A 17,967-nucleotide genomic window follows, 5' to 3' on the forward strand; every position below is an offset into this window, starting at 1 on the left:
ATGAAGCATAATGAGGAGAAGACAACCATCTAGCTACTGCTATGGACCCATAGTCCAGGGGTGAACTACTCACTCATCACTCCGGAGGCGACCATGGCGGTGAAGAGTCCTCCGGGAGATGATTCCCCTCTCCGGCGAGGTGCCGGAGGTGATCTCCGGAATCCCCCGAGATGGGATTGGCGGCGGCGGCGTCTCGGTAAGGTTTTCCGTATCGTGGCTCTCGGTGCGGGGGTTTCGCGACGAAGGCTTTAAGTAGGCGGAAGGGCAACGCGGGGGCCACACGAGGGCCCCACACGCCGGGGCCGCGCGGCCAAGACCTGGGCCGCGCCGCCTGTTGTGGCGGCGCCTCGTGGCCCCACTTCCTTTCCCCCTCGGTCTTCCGGAAGCTTCGTGTGAAAATAGGACCCCGGGCGTTGATTTCGTCCAATTCCGAGAATATTTCTTTACTAGGATTTCGAAACCAAAAACAGCGAGAAAACAACAACTGGCTCTTCAGCATCTCGTTAATAGGTTAGTGCCGGAAAATGCATAAATACGACATATAATGTGTATAAAACATGTAGATATCATCAATAATGTAGCATGGAACATAATAAATTATCGATACGTCGGAGACGTATCACTCATCAAGCCATGGTATTGAAGGTATTGTGGTGTTCGTCTTTGGTAGATTGGTAAAACTATCATTGTCTTGAAGATCAAATGTGTAGCCGCTTGATATGTGAGGAGGAGGAGGAGCGACGTGTGAGCACGAAGGTGTGAGAGAGTGAAGAAGGATATAGGGTGCTTTGGTTGGCGCGGACTGTGAACTCGACAACAAAAACACTAACATCCCTTTTTCATGTATTGACACTGTATATCTTGATGGTGGTGGACGAGCAAGCATGTCATCAAGGTGGATGAGGAAGATGAGGTGGTGGCTTGACAACGAAACGTCGGAGCAACAAGAGATGCATGAGGATGAGTAAGTGGCGATGGAAAGGAGGGAGTGACAAGTCAATTTTGTGTGTGGTGTGCTACCAGTAGGTGCCCAATCACTTTCAGTTCATCTCTATCCGTGTCGAGCTCTTTATCCTCCCCAATCGAGTGAGTATGTGATTTCTAGGTCCACTCCTCCCATTACAATATCTTTAACGGTGGCATGACACCAGTTAGATTGACATAGTGGCGTATCATTGGTTTGTACGTTTGGTTGGCATGTTTTTTGTGGTGTTCACCATGCCTAATGCTAAAATGAGCGTGAGTGTACTTTTCAAATACTAGCATTTGTTTGGATTTCTAATCAGGTTTCATTGTAGTAGATTAACTTTCTCATGTTTACCGCAATTTTGGAAAAACATACAACAGAACAAGGCTTCGTGAAATGGCTACTAAAGTGGGACTTGGGACAAACCACACACTCAAAGAGCATTGAAAGTTATGTTGTAAAGGTGCGATCGAAGTTTGGACTCCATATGTGATGGTCTTAGCTGAATGTTTCTTAAAAGCCGGTTAGATGATTGAGGTGCATTTTCATCATTGTTTGAGAAATGCTAATCAAGTGGCGCAAGAATTAACAAAAATTTCTTATAGCTCAAATGATACCCATGTGTGGGATGGTGATCCTCCGGATTTTATGTCACCTCATGTAATTCGTGATATATCATTGTTATTAGTTAAATAAAAGCATTCCTTAAAAAATGCATTGTAAGTTGGTAACAAAATGATGGAATGATCCATTTTGTTTTTCTGTTAAAAAATATGATCGCAATCAAATAGCCAACTATAGCCTAGCTATAGCCCGGCTATAGCCTTTTAGGAGACCTACCGTTGCGGCTATACCATTTATAGGCTAAATGAGAAAAAACCGTTAATAGCCGGATATAGCCCTATTTAGCCCCTAATTAGCCTCCAATTTAGCCGCTAAATCTCATGTATTTTGAATTTCTCCTTTTTTCTTATTTATTTTTTGTTTTCTGAAATTTGCGTTCAATATGATTAGATAAAACTTGTGAGTTGAATAGTTCAATACTTGTTTACTTTGAATAGTTCAATAATTTGTATCATGAATCGTGTTTGAATCATAGTTTCGTATTTTTTAGTAAGATATGGCTGAAATATTTCAAAAAAATTAAATACCGTTAAATGTAATAGCCCGCTATAGCCTTTTATAGCCTTAAAAAATATCGCGGCTAAATGAGATAGCCGGCTATTTTAAACTATGGTTGCAATCTCTTGAAAAGGCTACATTTTGGGCTTTGTTTCGACTTTCGACGAGATGTATTAGCTGGGGACCTATACCTGGCCATGGGCTGCCCGGCCCGACCCGAAATTCCCAGGCCAAGCCCGACCCGACCATGCCTGTGGGCCGGGCCTGGGCCAGATTTTTTGGCCCGATGGTCAGCATGGGCCGGGCCTGGGCCAGATTTTTGCGCGATTTAAGGAAGCGGCCCGGCCCGAGGCCCGAGGCCCGACGAGATTTTCTTATGATGGGCCGGGCTTGGGCCAAGATTTCCGGCCCGACGGTCGGGCCTGGGCCAAGATTTTCCACGTCGGGCCTTGGTCGGCCCAGCCCGAGGCCCGGCCCGGCCCGAGAAATGCTCAGGTATAGCTGGGGTAGACACACAAAAAAATCCAGTGGGTCCGCTCCCACGGTCCCACCATCCAGGGAACGGCCACGAAATCAGATCCATCACGCCCGCACGAATCTCAGCAACGCAAACCCTAAACGCCCACCGCTATAAATTTCCCCTCTTCTCCCCTCCTCACTCTTCTCGCAGCCGCCGCCGTCGTCGTCTTCGAAGCCCCTGCCACCGGAGATCTCCCGACCTCTCCGAGCTCCGCCCAACCGGAGATCTCCCGGTCCCTTCCTCCGCCATCATGGGGTGCGTGCTAACATCCCTTCTCCTCCTTCATTGTAGTGCGTTTCAAGCGCACCTTTTCCTTTCTCGGCGTCGTCGGCGATGATTTATCAGTCCTGACAAGCCCCTATCATGGAGATGTTTCTTTGCTCCGCTCCCCAATTCTTGCTTCCTGTGTTTACTCCGTGTAGCTATGTGCCTATGTGATCGAATCTCTTGTGCTTTGGTGTTTGAATAGCATAAGCGAATTAGTACCATATGATTTAGGCTGGTTTATGGTAGGGTTTACAGCGTTAGATCTGCGCTATGATGCGTGGAAAACTGAGCTTAATGACGGTCCAGTGCTGAGGAGATACAACGTCAGTGCTAAACATATTCATAAGCGATATAAATTCGTTGCCACCGTGTAATCTGAATCCTAAGTCCAAATGATTGGCCCCTGGAAGTTATGCATGGTAGCATACAACGCAAATCCCTTTTTAACTAATGGCCTGGTTCTTGGTCGATTTGTCTTGGTACCGATAGTTTGTGTAGCTTTTTTTTAATGATGCTCTGAATGTTTACAGTGTCTAGATTATGTCCACCTCTTAGTTGTTGTGATTGCTGCCTATAATTTATTTGTTCACTAGTTGGATTAGAATTCAACGTGAAATGGTCGGACCATATTAACAGTATGCACTATGCGACACTTCAGTTCAGTAACATGTTTTTATTCTGTAATTTGCTTTGGGATGTGTGTACATGTAGTTGATTACAACAAATAGCCAATAGTCCAACTTAGCTATGTCATGAATATGATTTATGCTGGTTTATGCTAGGGTTTGGAGCGTGAGACCTGTGTTACGATGCGTGGAAAACTGAGCTTAATGACGGTCCAGTGCTGATCAGATACAACGTCAGTGCTAAACATATTCATAAGCGATATAAATTCGTTGCCACCGTGTAATCTGAATCCTAAGTCCAAATGATTGGGCCCTGGAAGTTGTGCATGGTAGCATACAATACAAATCCCTTTTTAACTAATAATGGCCTCTTGCTTCGTCGCTTTGTCTTGGTACCAATAGTTTTTGTAGCTTTTTTTATGATGCTCTGAAAGTTTACAGTGTCTAGATTATGTCCTCAGTCGTTGTGATTGCTGTGTATAATTTATGTGTTCACTAGTTGGATTAGAATTCAATGTGAAATGGTCGGACCATATTAACAGTATGCACTATGCGGCACTTCAGTTCGGTAATATGTTTTTATTCTGTAATTTTCTTTGGGATGTGTGTACATGTGTAGTTGATTACAACAAATAGCCAGTAGTCCAACTTAGCAATGTCATGAACAGTTCCTATTCATGCATCTCCTGTAGCTGTGTTGTTAGACTTCAATGCTACTGGCCATGTTAGAAGTAAAAGGGTTGCATCAATGATCTAACTGCTGAGCTTTGTTTAACTAATGGGAACATGATTGAATTCTCATTGCAGTAAGACACGTGGTATGGGAGCTGGGCGCAAGCTCAAGACCCACCGCAGGAACCAGAGGTGGGCTGACAAGGCATACAAGAAGAGCCACTTGGGCAATGAGTGGAAGAAACCCTTCGCTGGATCATCTCATGCCAAGGGCATTGTTTTGGAGAAGATGTATGTTGAAGAGCAGATTCATGTTCCCTTGTTTTCATCTCTAGTTCTGTATTCTTGCTAATGTGCAGTTGCTCCATTTCAGTGGTATTGAGGCCAAGCAGCCTAACTCTGCCATCCGTAAGTGTGCTCGTGTTCAGCTGGTGAAGAACGGGAAGAAGATTGCTGCCTTTGTGCCCAATGATGGTTGCCTGAACTACATCGAGGAAAACGTATGTGTTCCTCATCCATAGCTTAGTTATGTCTAGTATATGTAACTGACCTAACCTCTTTCTTTTCATGGATGCTTCAGGATGAGGTGCTGATTGCTGGATTTGGTCGTAAGGGGCACGCCGTGGGAGATATTCCTGGTGTCAGGTTCAAGGTTGTCAAGGTATCTGGTGTGTCGCTGCTTGCACTCTTCAAGGAGAAGAAGGAGAAGCCCAGGTCTTAGATTTCTCTTTTGATAGGCAAGGATGGAATGGACTGTTAAGGCTTGGGATGTTTGAGGAGGAAAGTTGCCTGCTATGTTTAGTGTCCTATATAACCTGAAGTTGTATTAGCTTGAGTTGTTCCTTCTCAGCTGTCACTTTTGTCAACAGTTGCTATTGAAGTTTTGTTTCTGTGATTTGGATATATGAATGCCTGTTACTCTGCTTTCTAGAGAGGCTTATCACCTGTGCTATGTTTGTATTACGTATCTGATGCTAGTTCTAAACAAAGGATTGCCTCCGGTAGTGTAGTGCAAGCACATGTTTTATCCTGTGCTATGTGCACTGATACGTTCCCATACCTGTATCCTGCCTCCTAGGAGGATTGTAAAACTATTCAACTTTTAAGAAGACTAGGACAATGCCCGCGCGTTGCTGCGAGAAAAGAGAAAGTACTCGTCGGCAACATACAACCTTGCGTGCTGAGACAGGTTGCGTCATGCTGCACCATTTAGGTTGACATACTGACAACATCGAAGCACCCTCTGTGCACCGATGCATCTCATTATGTCCATATCTCTCTCAAGTATGATACACGATTAGATCTGATTGTTTTTTTTTCTTGTTTTGGATGTTATCTTGACGTGATGCATAATCACGTATTCAGAAAAATTATTTGGTACAAGGATTTTGGAGAAATTAAAATGAGTATATGTGAGCAGCCCAGCAAATAGAAGAGAAAATCCCTTTGATTGTTTTGAACAGCCCAGCAACCGGCTAGGCCCAAAACGACCCAGAGCCAGGCACCAACTGTTGGACATTTTCTATTCCGCCCCCTGACACATCTTTTGTAAAAGCAATCCAGTCCACAACACCTGTGCCGAGCGCCTCCACGCACGGTCGCTCGAGGAGCAGGACGCCCCCTCGTCCCGAGCGAGCCCTCTCTCTCGCTCACCGACGCACCCCAGCCTTCCCCTTCCCCGTCTTCGCCGTCTGCGCCTTGAGGGCCCGCCCGAATCGTGCTGCTTCGCCCCGGGGCCCCGTCTCGAACCCGTCCCATGACGCTCTCGCCCACGGCCGCCGTCTCAGTGCACGGACCTGCCCCTGAGCAGCTCTGATGGTCGCTCAACCCTGTTGTTCTTGTGCCGACGGCCGCCGTCTCGGACCCGTCCGTGAGCAGCTCCCCTGCCACCCAGACGGTCGGTCGGTCAACCTTTCTCTCTGGCCGAGCTCCCCTCTTTCATCTGGTACTTGCCAGACCAATCGATTGGCCAAGCTCCCGCTCTTCTTGATTCACCTCGCTGAATTTTCATGCCAATTAGAACGTATATAAACCGGCAGTATTTATTGTAAGGTAGCGATGTGGTACTATTGAACCAGATTCAATTGGTTGACTGCAAGTGCATCGGTGATTTTTGTTACCAACGAAATTGACTTGCGGCCCACTAATTGATGCACATCCGGGGGGCCTTGACGAAGAGCAATCAGCGCGGCTCGAGGCGGACGGAAGCCAGCGCAGCTCGGACGGACGGAATAGCCCGGCGATAAAAAAAGAAGACGGAGCGAACCGGTACCAGGGCAGTTTTCTGTATTATGCGATTTAGTGGGAGGGCAAAACGGTCCAAAAAAAAGCGTTGACGAAACTTTTTGGCAGAAACCTTAGCTCCTTTATTATTAGGTATAGATTGCCTTCGGTAGAGTAGCGCAAGCATATGTTGTACTGTTGTCTTGTTTTTTTATAACTGTTGTTTAGTTTGATTTTAGTATGCACATGTTATTTGGTGTATCAAAGTGTGAATCAAATTAAGATTATATGCTTTCATATTTCTTTTCAAAATAAAAGTACATCTCTCTTTTGGCAATACCCTTTGTGCATGAAAAACGAAACCAGCATTAAGGCCGATTTGCTTGAGAAATGACTTAGTCCAGTGCACGGGGCACCTGTGCATGAAACCTACATTTTTCATTCTGGGATTTCTGAAACAATGTGAATTCGATGGCAAGCACATGCACCGGACAAACTCTACTCTCCGATTTGCTCTATGAGTCACAGTTATTAAGTTCAGAAATGTGCAAAATGCTTGTTTCTTGGAAAAAAAATACCTTGTTATCGTGTGGGCTCCTTGCTTAGGACACGTGTGTCTCCCTTGGCCGCGGATCCTGGATGCCATCCCTGTGGCTACCCCTGCTGCCATTGCAGCGGTGAGGGCAAAGCAGCACAACTAGCGGTGGGCAAAAAAACCGATGACCCAAGACCGAGACCGAATCCGAAATGACCGAGACTGAAATGACCGATAAAGAAATTAGGTAGAAAATTTTATAGACCAAATTTAGTTTGGTCAATTTGGTCATTTTTCCAAGTAACCAAATAGACCGAATTTTACGTGAGACTGTCCCGATGTTTAGAATTGTGTGATGTGTGTGAGATGTCATATTCTTGAATGTTGATCAAACTTCTCTATGATTGTTACATTTTTGTTTAGTTCAACATTTATTCCCACCATATGATAACAATGTATGCAATGAAAAAATATCCAAAATACATCTATAATGTTGCCAGCTTTTACTAAATAATATCTAATATTCATTTTTTATGACCGAATTCAAAATAGACTGAAATACAAAAACCAAATTGTCGGTCATGACCGAATGCCCACCGCTAAGCACAACCACCGCTCCCATGTTTCCTCTCTGGGTGCAGATCGACGATAGCGAGGTGGCCATGGCATAGCTCGGAAGGGAGCATACCATCCACAGGACAGACTGAAGAGATGAAGTCCACGATTGGATTGGTTGGGTTTTACCTGATCTCGCTCCAACAGACCTTGGGTGTGGTGGATTTGTCAACAGAGAGCTCAAATCGGCCATGACAGTGACTCCATGGTCATTGGAAAGGTCACATACATCGTTGCAATTTGATACATGTATCCGTCGTTTTTGTTGTGTTAGTACAGGCAAAACACTACAATGATTTTTGTACATAGGCTAAAGAAAGACTACAGTAATGTTACATATTGTTCCTGTAATGTTGGATATGTTAGGTAAAATGTTTGATGTATTGCAGAAAAAAGTTCAAAACGATATCACATTTTTGAAAATGCTACATACACAGAAAAAATATACATTCAGAAACATTTTGCAGCAGAACTTTTTGCAACATAACCCGCCTTACAGCTGGCTGATGGCCAATGTTTGCCTTGTTTCTTTTAGACAAAGAATCATGGTCATGTCTAAGAAATGGCGGCATGTTTCGCTAAGATATAATTTTTGGCCTGACATCAGCTACAGCTGCCAATAAACAGCGTTAACAGAACTATCCCCATATACTATTAAATTAGAGGTCATCACATGACTGCTGTACATAACGATCCATAAGAGTTGCATAGCGTATTCCCCTCCATATCTGACAGAAAAAGAAACTAGTCATGAATGCACAACAAAGAGGAAACTATCAATCAATCATCCTGTCATTAAAAATGCAAGTGTTGAATATCGTCTCAACATAATGGTTAATCGACCAAATGTTAACATGGGACACACGCATAAAATCCAGCATAGTGCCTGCCAGCACCAAACTCCACAGAGTTTTTAGTAGGGTGTAAGAAAACTCACCATCTTGACCTTGTTGGCTGGGTCCGTGAATATGATGAGGTCTGTAGCTGTTGATAGACAAAATTATGTTATTTTTCTCAGTCAGAGGAGGGCTCGTCACAAGTCTACTAGCCGTAAACCATAATCAGCATGATACTCATGTAATGTAACTGACACCAACAACAACATTGGAACTTCCTGTCAAGCAATTTTATGAGAGGATACCTGGTATTTTGGTCCTTTTTTTAGAAGAAACCCGGCACTGTTCAAGCTTTCCACGATACTATCTAAATCTGGAACTTGCAAGTTGATTTTATCTGCTAAGCTCTGCATCTCCTGCAAGAGGAAAATTATAGAACATCAAAGGAACCCCAAGAATATGCTCATATTTACTGGAGAGACAGCATAAAAAAGGAACCAAAATGCACAAAAAGCAAGAAAAAAAATTCTTCAATCATAGAATATGCTTGTTTTAGTTTAAAAAGCTGATTTGCTTGGTTTGATTTTATATAATGTAATAACTAACAGACCAAGGGTTTTCAACAAATATTTTAGACGGATAGTTACTTACAGCTCTTGAAAAGCAATCTTTCTGCTGCAACTCAGATTGCTTGTTTAAGGCACTCAGAAGTCTCCTTGCCTCCTTCTGTTGGCTCATCCCACCACTCCGAGTAAAGTCCACATAACCATGCTCATCAACATATTTGTCATATAATGATTCTTTCATGATGCTAATAACATCCTGCGACATACAAAAGTGCACAATGTTAAGACTACATGCCCCCATTTTAGATAAAAAAATGGTATGCATATTGACGCCATCTAACTGCTCGACTCTCTATTTGCGAGAATTCCATCTGGCATAGGCCTTATGCATGCAGTAAAAGTACAGTGTAACGTGAAATGTTCAGATTTATAAGTAAAGCAGCAAATATACAGAAGTAAATTGGCAACATCGACATGATTGGACGTTGAAAAGCTTAATTCGACGTGATTTTAAGTCTGATTCAGCAATTTTCTGCGGATGAAAAGTAGCAAGAGAAAGAACTCTCCCATTAACCATGGACAAACCTAAGCCAACAGAAAATTCTCTGCTAGCAATTTATTTACAAAGTATGAGGAAATCCAAGCTGGCAGTGTGAGGGGGAGGACTAAGCACTCAACTTATTTTACCTTTGCATCTTGTTCAGTCACTTCTTCTCTTAGATCTACCCGAGCACGAGCTTCTGCTAACCTTACAAGGCTTTCCAATTGTCTCGCTGTGATGGGTGTGCCATCAGTAGAAGTACTGCGGTCTCTCAAAAACAAGTAAAAGCCTCGCAGAGTTTCAGCTGCTTGCTTTGACATGCTTAAGGAGGGACGGAAAGTAAGAAAATGAGAACTCATTGCATTACATATATAGCATTAATAAGTGAAAACGAGCTGAAACAATACCGAGGGGTAACATAGTTTCTTGCATAAGATATATACTTGCGAAGAAGTGGTTCAGGTAAAGGAACAAAATCTCTGTCTTTCTCTGGATGTAGTCTCAGCTTTGAAGCTAATGATTTCTCACCAATTTCGGCACCCATAATGTCACTACATTGAGACACTGAGCAAAATTGCGATTCAGCAACGATGGATATGGTTTCAGTTGTACAAAAAGGAACCATTTGTATAGATATGGTTTCAGTAGCTACCTGTTCTTAACCTCTTGTTGGGTGTGCAATGTTCTCTATCATTTGTATGGAGCTGCGTGTACAAGATAATGACTTTGTCTTAGTTTTTCAGTTAGATTATAGCCCAAACACATATCAATTTATTACAAATTATAGATCCATCGCTTTATGTGAGGATATTCTCATCAGTACAATATATGCTTGAGATGTGAATAAACAAAATAATAGCAGAAACTTACCGCCATTATATGGTCTGATAATCTCTTATCTAGAAACTCGTCTGGCTTGTCAAGCAAAATGAAAACTAAGTCAAACCGAGAGAGGAGGGCAGCATTCATCTTTAAATTCTCATTCACTGTTTTCCCTCGGCTGCGAAAATAGTACATTAAGAACTTGGAAATAAACCAGAAATTTAATATCTATTACCTCTAGCTGACAAGCAAGATGAAGAAACAACGCCAGAATTACTAGAAAATTATATTTACTTGCATCTCTATCTGCTCCAGGTGCAGTATAGGACCACGATTGTAAGTCAAAACAACCATACTGTAGTAATTGCAAACCAGGCTCACACAAACACCCAGACCAGCAGTAGAGGTAATCAGTATTGATTGAAAAAGAAAGATGAAATGGAGACAACATGTCCAGAACAACAAACATTATACGGTATTAGGGATAGAAAATTCTAGTATTAAAGAAGGATGGAAAAGATTGACCCACTCGTAATGACCACCAACAGGATTAGCGGCTGCCAGCACAGAGGTGCGGGCAGATAAACTTGCGACAAGGCCAGCCTTTGCCACAGATACACATTGCTGCTCCATGGCTTCCAGTAAGGACTGGGAACACAAATTCAATTCGAAACATGACAAGATGAGTATGGAAAGTTTACCACTGCTGAGCATTTCATTGAGAAGCTTCTATCAGATGAAAACAAATAATGATACCTGATACTCTGCTGACATTTTGTCAAACTCATCAATGCAACATAGTCCACGGTCAGCAAGTACCATGGCCCCTGTAAAACCAAAAGAGCTTAGCGTTATTTGGATCCCATCACAAATTCCAAGACTTAAAGCCACATCAGGTCATGTAACAGTAGAACCAAATATATGACAAAAGATGACCAAATTAGGTGACTTTCTGACAAGATCCTGCACAGGATGCGTAAACTAGCAGTGTACTAAGGAACAAATAAATCATCCATGCTTACCAGCCTCGAATGCATAATCACTTGTCATTGAATCTTTAACCACCGCAACAGTTAGACCAGCATTCGTTGTTGTATTCCCGCATACATATATTCCCCGCGGGGAAACGGATGCTGCAGCTTTTAGTAATTGGCTCTTGCCTAGTCCTGGATCGCCTGCGATGACATTAAGCAAGAGTATAATGGCATCCTGGACAGTACTAAGCAAATCCTCCATGGATCAAGATTGGTAAGCTATAAGGATTACCAACTATGATAACATGTATGTCTCCTCTGATTGGGACTTTGTTCTGATCCATTGAATGCTTCTGCACAGCACCAAAAAGTGCAAGAGTGATACCAGCTGAAATTTGAAAACATTAATTTAGTCGTGTCCAGTATAATGCAACGAAGAAATAAAACAGATCAGAAGCGGTGGCATCCAAGCAAATACTAATGTTGACTGAAATGAGCACTTCTATGATATCCAGTGTTCTAGAAGTGGACACACGCCTAGGCGCTAGGTGCCCCCTTGCCGCCACGATTTGGGTCAGCAGGCGGCAGCAATGCGGTCATTTACTAATGAAGGTGCAAGTACATAATATAGATTGGTCATTATGAATACTTGGAGATTGACGAACATGCATTCTGGATGTTTGCTCTCGTACCAAATAATGTATGCCATAAGTAAACATCTGATAATGTAATGTAATATGTTGGAGTTCCAAAATACAGTTTGCACTGTTCACCAACAGGATTAGCAGCTGCTGGCACAGACGTTTAAGAACAATGCTCTTGAGAAAAGACATATCCATTATTCAACTGCAACTACTGATAGCTTGGTCAGTCTCTCCACTGAATCACCTACGTTTTTTCAGTGCACTTCCCATGGAATAATCATTCACATATATCGTTACATAGGTCCAGAACTAGTGAAGCAAAAAGTATTTGCCAATGTTTGGACAGTTCAGAGAAATAAAATGGAAGCATTTAACCACATTAAATAGCCCGCAGAAATGCCGTTTAATCAAATTACTGCAAGAAAATACCATATTAGGGAAAATATAATACCTTTTACAAGTTCATGTCCATAGATGGAGGGGCAAAAAGAATGAAGTATTTGACGAAATACATCAGGACCATGCTCATTATTATATTCGTAAATGAATTCAAGCTCTTTATCAGTAAAGCTTTCAAAACCGAAAGATCCACTAGGAGGAATATCAGTAGAGCTTGCATCTGAATTTTCTGAAACAGCATGGCCCTTCGAGTTCCTTACTGAGATTGCTTCCAAGTACAAGTAGTATAAACCCTGATTTCTGCTTTTGGACTTCCCTGAAGATATTAAACAAAAAATCTTCAAAATAATTTCAGATAATGTACATGTACATACTAAAAACAAGAAAGTTTTGACAAAAAAATGCTCCAGCGTCAGACTAACATGAGCTTCCATGATCGCATTTGTATAGTAGAACCTATAGTAGAACCAGAAAGCAGTACACAAGAGATAAGGGTATGATCATGGAGTCGGTTGTGGGGCGTATAACCGCCAGACGAGCAGCAACTGAACCCATATCAGCTGGGCCTAGAATCAAGGTCAGGTGTCCCAACTGCCGATGCTGCAGCCTCTGCAACAACCCAAACCTACTCCTAGTTGTCTATGAGACTATGACGAGGACTATGCCATAGGTATCGTCGATCTACAGACCACCTAGATTATATCTGAGTTGTAGTTGGTTAGGATTATTATATATAAAGTCAGACCCTAGTAGAGATACGTGCTACATAAGCAATTTTCTTCTATCTCGCACTCTTTGCATCTCCCATGCAATGCATTGCACCTACCAGCTATAATCTGCCCCAACCTGTGATAGTGCTAAGGAGACATGGGTATCGGTCTTGTCCTCCCCTCGCCCACAAGTAATGGCTGAGGCAAGATTGCGACTGTGGATGCTGCGGTGCTGCCTCTCACAGCACGGAGTCCCTCTTGTCATATCCCTCCTGGACACGCTTCATTGCTGATTTGTGTGCCTCCTGGGCATGATCTGTTGCTGTGCCACCTCCCTGCTGTGTGTGGTGTGCATGGGATTTGTGCATGATGACATGCATGACAGACAAGAGTATCACGACTATTGTCTGTGACAAGGCCATGGCAACGAATTGTTCTATAAAACAAATATTGAGTCTTACATTCAACAAAATGATATAAAGCAACGATATGTCGATATCTAACAAAGAGCGGGTGCCATGGTAAGGTAGAGATACAATGGATACTGGTTTTAGGGATACCAAACATAGCAGGAGATGGGGTTTTCCCTAGGAGTAACATGGTACTTGATAATGCTTCTGCTGAACTACTTATACCTACTAGTCTGTAAGGCACAAGAACTAGATACTAGACGATCAATCCAAATTACTGAACAAGCATAACAATAGACTAGCAACATATGTGCTCAGGCAATTTGGGGCATCTATAGATTAGCACTTTTTGTTTTTCGAAAAGTGAACTCAGGCTTTGAAGCAGTGTCAAATAGAGTATCCAAACAACATACTAGTTTTTTCAAAATTGTACCTCCTCCAACATCCATATAGTTGTTCAGCACTTTGACAATTCCAGTTACTGTTACAACCTCACCGGGGATGCAACAATCTACAAGATCTTCTGCAAGCTCACATTCTATAGTCCTTGGCACTCGGCCTTCTTCACGGTTTTCAGCACTAGCAAGCTCCTGTATCCTGGATTGTAAAAAATAAAAGCAGAGTTTAGTCCTATAACTAGTAGAGAATGACGGATCTGGTCTATTTATCACTTGCCTTATTTTCTGAAAATCTATCAACTTGGCAGTAGATCTCAATGGAGTGAAGGTTCTGCCCTTGCAACCCTGAATTACGCAGGATGCTGGAGGTGAAAATTTCCCATCAGAGAACACACAGCGGATGACTGTAGCACACTTCATGCAATGGAAATCCAGCTCCATAACTAGAGGCTTCACAGTACTGACTTTTACAACAGTACCACGCACTGTCACCAGTTTCTCTGTGAGGTAAATCTACAAGTCAGTACTTCATTTAGATGCACAACATACAAAACACAAGGATAAAGACAGAATTTCTTACTAATATAGGCCGCTTTCAAATTCTTCAAAGCAATTATTGTCTCGGTATGGTTGTAAAGCCTGATATTGACCTTTTCTATATCGTTCAGCCTGCCTGACCACTTATACTGAAGAAAACACCAAGGGCCAAAGTACAGTGAGTGAAAAAAAAACATGACCAATAGGAGTAACACTAGTAAATTTAGCATGAAAAGAATCATCAACCAGATGAACTGCTACTCCCATGCAAAGCAAGGCTTCTTTAGGATTTTCCTTGAGAGCATTTAAGAGATCGGTGTCGTCGCACAAGTTCTTAAGCTGCTGGAAATCAATCGGAAGGAAGGAGATAGCACCATCTTTTTCAACCTGTGAATGTAGCCATAAGTTACAGCGGAACAAAAGCAGGGCAAATTTGTCCATTTGTTGAAACCGGAAAAATCCTTCCATGTATAAGTGCGCTCATTGTGTGAAGATAAAACACACTATGAAGACATGCATTCAAACATGCTCCATATGATAAGTAACTGGTTGCAAACTTATTCATAAAATTACGAGCTCCAAATCATTCCCCTTTTCAAAGAAGAGATTATTCCCTTTCCCTCATTATTCATCTACCAGGAACCAGAGCACATGCACATTGGGACCTTAGTATTGAAGACTGTGCACCCCAGTTCTGCCCCAGATTTAGAGCTCAATTCAATCAGGTAAGCAAATTCTCCACTCACACACACGAAAAAGCACACATATATCATCCTGACAATAAGGAGCCAAGACAACCACCACACATTCAACTAACTAAGGCACGCAATCAAATAGCTAGCATCGGACAGATTAGGAGCTAAGAGATTTGGAACCAAACGGACACTGCGCAAAAAGAGCCTGCAAGCATTTTAGCTACACAGTTGACAGTTCCAATGTCAGCTGCCACTCCCAGAACATTTTCAGCTAAGGACCGATCGGCCAATCCGGTAAAACCCTAGGCGTTACCACCAACCGAGATCACACACGAACCGAGCGACTGTTGCATCGCACCCGACCCGAGTAAGCAACCCTAGAAACAGAATCACATCGCCGTGAGAGGTGACGGAAATGGGGCGATATAGGGGAAAATAGAGGCCCGCGCTTACCCGTGGGAGGAGCTTGCTCCTCTCCTCCAGGGCATTAACCAGGGCGCCGACGAGTATGGCCCTGCGGTCGCGCCCCGAGAGCTCGGTTTCCCCGGGGAAGTATCTCGGCCAGACCTCCATTAGCTCCGGAGAGGCGGCGTTCTTGGGGCAGTAGCCCGGACGGGCCTTGGGGTTCTCGGCGTACATTCCGGGGGTCCCGGGGGGGGACTATCTTCTCCGGCGAATTGGGCGGTGGCGGCGACGGGCGAGAGTTGGGGGAGGCGGCGGAACGAAAATTTTAGCGGGCTTTTCCGCGGCGGGCGTGGGGAAGGGACAGAGAGGTGGTGGTGAGCGGGTGCGCCGATGTCTCTGACTGACGGGTAGGTCCAGCGACCCTGTGCCTACGCGGAAGAGAAAGAAGCTCACTGTACCATGCGCCTAGCGTGGTAGAAATTTATGCTTTCCTCCTCCATCTCTTTCGAGCCATTTCGTTGTGAATTGTGGTCTTCTAAAAGATACTACAATGCTGCTACTTTCGTTTTAAAAATTAGATAAAATTAAGTCAATTAATATGAAACGGATTGAGTATTAAATATCATGTTTTTAGTTTCTTTGCCTCTCCGCTCACGTGGTTATGTGACGATTATCAAAACAGATAGTCCTCTTTTTGGATATAATTGACGTAGAATCAAGGCTAGCTAGTACTGGATGTTCCACTTTAATTAAAGGCGAGCGCTGAGCGTCGACCGACCGATTTGGGGGCAAAATCGGTCGCCCCCGCGCCGTCAGAAGGAGCGCCTATAGCCGTTGGATGCTTTTACAGGAAGTGTCGCTTTCCGTCACCCCCACCCGATGTAGACGTCGTTTTCACGGACGTCGTCCGTGTCCCTCACCCTGCTAAGTCAAACTATGTTGCTCTTTCCGCAAACGGAAGTCAAGAAACTCACATCTAATTACTTTCTTCACAACAATACTAGAAACTAATTTACAACAAAAAAAATCATGGTTTCCAAAAAACAAAGTAACAAATCCAACATTACACATCTGACAAAACTATTTACAACAAAATTAGAGATTAATTTACAACAAGAATTTTACTGTTTCCAACAAAAAGAAAGTAACAAAATCCAACATTAATTACATCTGAAAATATCTTTACAACAATATTAGAGATTAATTTACAACAAGAATTTCCGCCGTTTCCAACAAAAAATAGTAACAAAAACAAACATTACTCACATCTGAAAAATCTCTTTACAACAATATTAGAGATTAATTTACAACAAGAATTTCCGCCATTTCCAACAAAAAATAGTAACAAAAACCAACATTACTCACCTCTGAAAAATCTCTTTACAACAATATTAGAGATAAATTTACAACAAGAATTTTTGCCGTTTCCAACAAAAATTTCCTATGAAAAATTCAATTACTTCACCATTACTAAATTCATATGGAAAATACATTTACAACATGCTGCATATATGTTTCCCACAAACATCATCTACATTTTCAACAAAAAATCACATTGCAAAACTTACATTAGGTGTGTGTGGGGTGGGGGGAGCTGAAAGAACATCTGTCATAATATGTTTTGTGTGTTTGATGTCAATGTATGTGATACACTAATGTTTGATTAAGTGGTACAGGGATTATATAGATACATGTATATGTGTGATGGATGTGGTAAGACGTGTCAAAAAGAAGCTGTAACAGGATCACCAGGCCGGATAATCCGGGCCGGATATTTCCAAAATATCCGGCCCCCAATTTTCGGCTAAGGACTTGAGGATTTGTGGCTCAGTACTCCTGGACATGGGCCGGATAATTGGCCGGACATTTGCCCGTATTTTCCCCAGGGCCGGATAATCCGGGCCAGATTTTTCCAAAATATCCGGCCCCCCAAAAATCGGCTAAGGACCTGAGGCGATGCAGCTCTGGACATGGGCCGGACATTTGGCCGGACATTTGGCCGGATTTTCCCAGGGGCCGGATTTTTGGTGGGGCCGGATTATCTGGCCCTAACTTAGGCCGGATTATCCGGCCCCCCGGAAGCTCCAACGGCTGGTTTTTGGAGGGGCGTATTTATACCCCCCTTCTTCTACCTTGCTCCTTGCTCAATCATTGCACAAAAATCTGCCAAGCTTCACCACCATTAGAGCCACCTCAAGAACTCAAGATTTGCAAGATCTCCTTCCTCCCCCAACCAAAGCTCTTGATCTTTGGAGATTCGAAGGAGAAGACACCGATCTACATCCTCACCGAAGCAATTTACATTTTCCCCTCATTTGTTTGAGGGCCCTCTTGCTAGTTGATAACCCACAAGTATAGGGGATCGCAACAGTCTTCGAGGGAAGTAAAACCCAAATTTATTGATTCGACACAAGGGGAGGTAAAGAATACTTATAAGCCTTAACAACTGAGTTGTCAATTCAGCTGCACTCGAAAAAGCACTA

General features: G+C 43.0%; 2 protein-coding genes across 2 annotated transcripts; one reads left to right on the forward strand and one right to left on the reverse strand.

Moving 5' to 3' along the window:
• The first annotated feature begins 2,750 nt into the window (after nt 1–2,750).
• LOC124650379 (40S ribosomal protein S23) lies at nt 2,751–5,002 on the forward strand. Its single transcript, XM_047189910.1, has 4 exons — nt 2,751–2,864; nt 4,310–4,465; nt 4,548–4,674; nt 4,755–5,002. The coding sequence occupies exons 1-4, from the start codon at nt 2,860–2,862 to the stop codon at nt 4,893–4,895; spliced, it is 429 nt and encodes a 142-aa protein (XP_047045866.1). The 5' UTR covers nt 2,751–2,859; the 3' UTR covers nt 4,896–5,002.
• Nucleotides 5,003–8,480: 3,478 nt separating this feature from the next.
• On the reverse strand, nt 8,481–15,718 carry LOC124648657 (probable DNA helicase MCM8). Its single transcript, XM_047188378.1, has 17 exons — nt 15,533–15,718; nt 14,631–14,771; nt 14,428–14,533; nt 14,125–14,347; nt 13,883–14,046; nt 12,382–12,645; nt 11,579–11,674; nt 11,335–11,487; nt 11,069–11,139; nt 10,842–10,960; nt 10,361–10,490; nt 10,143–10,194; nt 9,898–10,054; nt 9,637–9,811; nt 9,035–9,205; nt 8,689–8,799; nt 8,481–8,531 (listed from the first exon to the last, which is right to left on the reverse strand). Exons 1-17 carry the CDS (start codon nt 15,716–15,718, stop codon nt 8,481–8,483), a joined length of 2,370 nt encoding a protein of 789 aa, XP_047044334.1.
• Between the last annotated feature and the right edge of the window lie 2,249 nt (nt 15,719–17,967).

Source organism: Lolium rigidum, chromosome 4, assembly GCF_022539505.1.
Source record: "Lolium rigidum isolate FL_2022 chromosome 4, APGP_CSIRO_Lrig_0.1, whole genome shotgun sequence".
NCBI lineage: Eukaryota > Viridiplantae > Streptophyta > Magnoliopsida > Poales > Poaceae > Lolium > Lolium rigidum.

Coding starts and splice junctions, on each gene's coding strand:
- LOC124650379 (XM_047189910.1), top strand. Junction 4,466..4,547: donor GGCATTGTTTTGGAGAAGAT/GTATGTTGAAGA, acceptor GCTCCATTTCAG/TGGTATTGAGGCCAAGCAGC. Junction 4,675..4,754: donor TGAACTACATCGAGGAAAAC/GTATGTGTTCCT, acceptor TGGATGCTTCAG/GATGAGGTGCTGATTGCTGG.
- LOC124648657 (XM_047188378.1), bottom strand. CDS start 15,718: ATGTACGCCGAGAACCCCAAGGCCCGTCCGGGCTACTGCCCCAAGAAC. Junction 10,491..10,841: donor CCTGTTGGTGGTCATTACGA/GTGGGTCAATCT, acceptor CTATTTTCGCAG/CCGAGGGAAAACAGTGAATG. Junction 8,532..8,688: donor AAAAAGGACCAAAATACCAG/GTATCCTCTCAT, acceptor GTCTATCAACAG/CTACAGACCTCATCATATTC.